The following is a 6026-nucleotide window of genomic DNA, read 5'->3' on the forward strand; positions in this document are numbered from 1 at the left end:
ACTAAATTTTCTCTCAAAAAATGCTTAAAAAATAAAACTATTCTAGTTTTAAAGAATAGATTTTAATTCTGTCTCTTTAATTACATTTTTTTTTCTAATATTTTAAATAGATTTTATTTGAAAATTTTGAGTGTTAAAATCAATTTTCATTTATTTCGCTTTAAAATGATCATTAGATCTATTTTTACTGTCAACAAATTGATCAGAAGTTGTCATAACTAACATACATGACTTTTCAAAGCATTGAATTCAAGAAAATCACATTTGTTGACCATATATTTTTGCTAGCTAATTCTAAAGTAGAATTAATTTTAAAGTGTTTTTTAAAAAAAATAAAAAAAAAATAAAATAACGGAATAAAAATATCACTGCCTCAATACTCCATAATACATTATAAACATTAAAAATTTCCTGGTCTATAATAATCATCATGATTATCCTACGTCAAGTGTCACATTTTTACACCTGGATCCTCCCATCCATGCAAATGTAATATTTGTGCCCCTCTCACCAAATAAGGGTTTTTGTCAGGCTTTCTGTTGAGATTCTGTCTTCCTTATAAGGGTGTTTTGTTGAGTAGTTGTTGTCTCCACCTCCAAACTGCGTTTGACTCACCTGAACTCTTTCATGTGCCACAAACGTATCACTTTATCTGACTTTCTTATCACAAGTACGAAATATAAATAATTGGGCGACAACAGGATATATCACAACACAAAGATCCTGTAATTGAAGGTGTTCGCAGTTGCGGACAACAGGTGGAAAGTCAGGTCATTCCGGACTGATCTGTTGTGAAGAGGGCGTGTTCAGATCCGCGCGCTCCTGAGTCTCTTCTTTACTGTTCGGGGCATCAACGCACTTCTCTCTTCCGTCTCAGAACAAGCAGCAGGCATGGTAAGTCCTCAGACTGGGGCGGTTTTCTTTCAGTGTGCACTTTGCTTGCCGTTAAACCATTTGGTAAACACTGGCTCTTGTTAAGGCAGTGCAATTATTTGCATTAAAACTGTTCCAAATCGTACGCTACATGTGCTACAGTGTGATTTAGCCTACTAAACTCAATCTATAACTATCTGAAAACTGCATTATGATAATTCCTGTTTGTGATTTGATCTATCATTGATTAACGAACTATATGGAATATATATTATTTATTTATATTTAATGTATAAATATATAATGTATTTATTTATATATTTTATAAATATATAATTTATATAGCCTATTATATATATATATATATATATATATATAAACACTTTAGTTATTATTATTATTAATAATCCTCCAGAGGTGTAACTCGGCTTCTTGTTCTGACTTGTTTGTAAAGGAATGGAATGTGAAGGCCGCAAACTGGTTCAGATTTCCATCTCATACCTTAAACTAAAGCATATATAAAGATGGGTAATACCTGTGGAATATAGATTTTAAAAAGAATAAAACTAGTTTAGTGGTAGTCCTGTGTCTGCCTAATCCAATATAGATCATTTTATGAGATTCATACAATGGCCTGCTTTGTGTTTCAATTGTTTTTTCTTCGAAGTCATCTGGAAGAAAATGCTATCTTACTCAACAGTCCAATTGTACTTGTTTTTTCATTGCTCTTTCCCATATGTCACCCAGGCCTCAGGTGTAGCCATCGATGATGAGGTGATAGCGTGCTATAATTTAATTAAGGTGCGCCGCCAGGGTGAAGAAGAGAGAGAGAGGTTTAAACTTGTGGTCATGCGTTTGAATGAAGGTCTAAAGAGCATCATAGTGGACCACGACAACTGCTTGAAAGTCAAAGATGTGGCAAACACGGGTGACGTCTTCAAGACTGTCATCAATAAGCTTCCTACTAAAGAGTGCCGCTACGCCCTATACGACTGCACCTATGAGACCAAGGAGAGTGTGAAGGAGGACCTGGTCTTCATCATTAAGTACGAGGCCCTTGTAACTCACTGATTAGTCTACTTTTGCAGGCTTGTGTTCTGTGTGGCTGTTGCTTAGAATATTAGATATATTAGCAAGAATGGTGAATTGTGGCATTTCGATGAGCTACTCTTAGTAAGTGGACAAATTTAGGCTGTAGCTTTGTCAATTGTCAAAAATATCTCTTAGGAATGGGCTGAAAAAATCCTGCTGAAGTCTAGCCTATGCTTCCTTTGGAAATACATGCTCATTGTTGACATTTGAAGTTGAGTTTTGTTGGGAACTTGAGCACCCAACAGAAACACACACAGAAATATAACATCAGCTCAAATAGGGGCTGTTCACACAGAATGACAGATCGTGTTTATTGCTTTTAAAAGGATTAGCCACTGTACAACTGCATTAAACTGCTAATTAATTGAAAAGAGGGCAGAGGTTTAATACATATATAAAATGTGAAGCACACGTCTAGAACACATTTGAATAGAAAAACAATTAAAAAGCAACACAGAGGAACACAACAATGCATTTTGTGTGAAGCAGCCATTAGGACAGCACTTTTTCCTAAATTTTTCCTCTTTATTTTACAGTGCCCCTGATGAAGCCTCCCTGAAGAGTAAAATGGTCTGTGCAAGTTCAAAGGTTGATCTTAGGAAGAAATTGCCAGGTTGGTTATTGTCCTTTTAATATTATAATAAATATTGTAAAAAATAACATACATGGTGTTCATTGCTGATGCTTTTTTTCCCCTCACAGGTGTGAAATTTGAGTGGCAAATTAATGACCCTGCAGACAGAGACGTATCAAATCTTGTGGAGAAACTTGGTGGAAAGGGTTTAGTAAAGTCTTTGGAGGGGAAAAGTGTGTAAAATTAGACCAATAAGACCACTGAGCCAACACCCCCATTATCAGTCTTTTGGTCAAAACAAAAGATTTTTACCTCTGAGAAATGTGTTTTAGCTAATGATTAGCTAATAAACTTTGTATTTCATTGGAACCAGTATTTGTATGTCATTTGACCAAGTGAGAAAAACCCATATTTAGTCATTTACATTAATGATCATTCTTCAGCAAATACCGACATTGTTTACAATGGCAAACCATCAAATATAGTATAGTGACAGCCAAAATCCCATGCCAGAAATTACAATTGGACTGTTAGCTAAAGCAACAATGTGTACTTGAAAAATAAAATCATGTGATTTTCAAAAACTTCGAATGTGTCTCTCTCAACTCATAGTTTTTTTTTTTTTTTACAAAAGATACCAATAACTGTACCACAGTTTCTGTCATATCATCCTGGGAACCAGGAATAGATATTTGTCCTCTGTAGTGGAAATATTTTAGTGAATTTCTCTGACAGCATATCACAGTTTTCAATTCTGGATGTCCTGTAAAGAGCACATTAAGGGCTTTTCAGAGATACCAAATGTTTGGAAGTTTCACAATGACAACTGTCTCTCCTTGTTCTTTAAAAATGACTGACATTAACTTAATCAAATTTAACACTCTTATGGAAATATAATATTTTGTAACAATCACTTAAATCTGACTAATTTTCAATTTTTTTTGTCATAAATCAACATCTCAGGAAAATGTTTTGGGCTTTGAAATCAAAATATGACTTTCTGTTTCGAAACAGGACTTTTTTTTTTATATACATGTCCACTGTAAAGGACACCAGGACTTAAAGCATGTTTATTAGGCATTTTGGGAGACACAAGTGAATAGGGAAATAAATTATATTTCATTATTCCTATGAAATATTAGATACTATTATGAAAATCTTACCAATCACTACTCCCATTATTGCATTTTTTTATTACATGTTGCCCCAAGAACACATTAATATGCAAATTAGATACAGTGCATAAAGCAAAATGGTAGTGTTGGGTCCGAGTCCACCTTTGTCGAGTCCGAGTCAAGTCCAAGTCCTTAACCAATCAAGTTCGAGTCCAAAAGGGGCCGAGTCGGATTTGAGTCTGAGTCGAAGTCCAAAAAGATTTGAAATTGCAATTAACTTTTTGCAAAGACCCACTCCTCTTAGTTACTGTTGCTATGTCCGACAAGCCATGCCGCTCTCTCGCCACACATCATGTTCTCACACAGTGAAAAATACATTGCAAAGTAAAGAGGACACTGACAAAGCACCAACAGACAAGACAGAGCAGGTTACTTTTGATATGAAATAAAGTCTTAGCTTTTAAATTTTGTCATTTTTTAAGAAATTCAAACAATAAATACCATTTTGTAGCACCTCAGTTCAAGCAGCATGTGAACTGATCATCTCTTCTAGTTATAACACAAATTTAGCATGAATGAACATCAGAACTGCAAAAAGATGTCAATACACACCATTTTCCAAGTTCAAGTCCACTGACATTAATCTACTAACTGGTTTAGTTTGTCAGACAAAATGGATGATATCTGCATTATGATTGGTCAGTTCATATGTCAATCAAACTCCAGTAAAAGGTCAATTGTAAACTCAACACTGAGCTCTTAAAATAATATTTTAACCAAAACGATTGCAATGTACAATTGCAGTCATAAATTTACCTACTGTACACCTTGTAGAATCTGCAAGGTAATGCTCAAGAAGGCAAAACATGTCTTAAAGTGTTAGTTCACCTAGAAATGAAATTTCTGTTAATTAATTACTCACCCTCATGTCGTTCCACACCTGTAAGACCTTTGTTCATCTTCGGAACGAAATGTAATCTAAGATCCAATGCAACTACCACTTTCAATCCCCAGAAAGGTAGTAAATCATTAAAGTAATCCATGTGACTCCAGTGGTTGAAACTCAATTTAATGAAGTGACGTTAGTGCTTTGTTTGTGCAAAAAACTTAATTTACCACTTTATTTACAAAATAATATTATCCAAAGCATGTTCATGCAACGTCAGCTCTTGTGTGAACACAAAGCATGTGTCATGATGCTCTTGTGAATGCGCATTGCAGATCAATATTTTCGTAAATAAAGTGGTAAATTATGTACATTTTTGCACAAACAAAGCACTCGTGTCACTTCATAAAATAATAACATAAGTTAAACCTCTGTAGTCACATGGATTCATTTAATAATGTCTTTCCTACCTTTTCTCTTACTAACCCTTTCAGAGCCAGGGGTAAACTTTTAAACAAGATGATTTTTCTTTCTTTTTTTTTTTTTTCCTTTTTTTTTTGTTAATACCTTATTTAGCCTCACACAAAACAAGAATTTGGCCGATTCACTCCCACATTTAAATGCAGTTATCACTCCTAAAACTTTGCAGTGTGAACGTGACCACTGGTCCTCTAGCAACATGAAAAACAAAACTATTATTCTGATTTTCAATAGCGTACCCTTTAAGCAGTCACTTACCACGTTCAGCACTCTCACAAAAACATGTCATAAACAATGAAGTAGTCCACACTACACAGTGAATCTCTTATTTACATCGCGTCGAGAGTAGACTTTGCTGGTTATGAGGGGATTTGCGAAAGTATAAAGCTTGTGCTGATTCTGAACGCATACATTTTGGGCGAATTCTCCGCATGGCGACTCTAAAAACACCTCTGATCTGATGGACAATTGCGTTCACGCGCTCAACGTACATGTCTGCGATTGGCTACAATGCTCAACGCTGCAACAATACAATGTAAGTAGTTTCGTTTCGTTTTTGAATAATACTATATTGTGTCCTTCCTTCAGTGCCCGGACTCGGGACTGTACTCGACTGTTTCCGAGTCAACAATGTCCAAGTCCGTGTCAAGTCCGAGTACAAATTCACCCGAGTGCGTGACAAGTCCGAGTTCATTGAAAATTGGACTCGAGTCAGAGTACCGCAACTCTACAAAATGGTATTAAATCATTCTTTCGTATCTTTCATAACATGGTTGAGAGTCATCTTTATACAAAGTTTTGTATAAAAAATCCTGAAACCTACAAATTGATTGGTCACAATCACATTGTTTTTGCCTATTCATGTCTTTTTAACATTTAAATTGTGCCCTGGTGTCCACTACTGAGGACATAGCATAACATATGAATAAAATATCATTTTTCAAAAATGTTATTTTTCCATTTTTTTCTTATGCTAAACAATGTAATGACATGAAAAAAAAAAATA

The 6026-nt window shown here is 34.9% G+C and overlaps 1 protein-coding gene across 1 annotated transcript; it reads left to right on the forward strand.

The window, feature by feature from the left end:
* The first annotated feature begins 676 nt into the window (after positions 1-676).
* On the forward strand, positions 677-3126 carry cfl1l (cofilin 1 (non-muscle), like). The gene is made up of 4 exons (XM_051917551.1): positions 677-894; positions 1621-1919; positions 2502-2578; positions 2668-3126. The coding sequence occupies exons 1-4, from the start codon at positions 892-894 to the stop codon at positions 2778-2780; spliced, it is 492 nt and encodes a 163-aa protein (XP_051773511.1). The 5' UTR covers positions 677-891; the 3' UTR covers positions 2781-3126.
* Positions 3127-6026: the final 2900 nt, after the last annotated feature.

Source organism: Ctenopharyngodon idella, chromosome 13 (genome assembly GCF_019924925.1).
Source record: "Ctenopharyngodon idella isolate HZGC_01 chromosome 13, HZGC01, whole genome shotgun sequence".
Taxonomy (NCBI): Eukaryota; Metazoa; Chordata; class Actinopteri; order Cypriniformes; family Xenocyprididae; genus Ctenopharyngodon; species Ctenopharyngodon idella.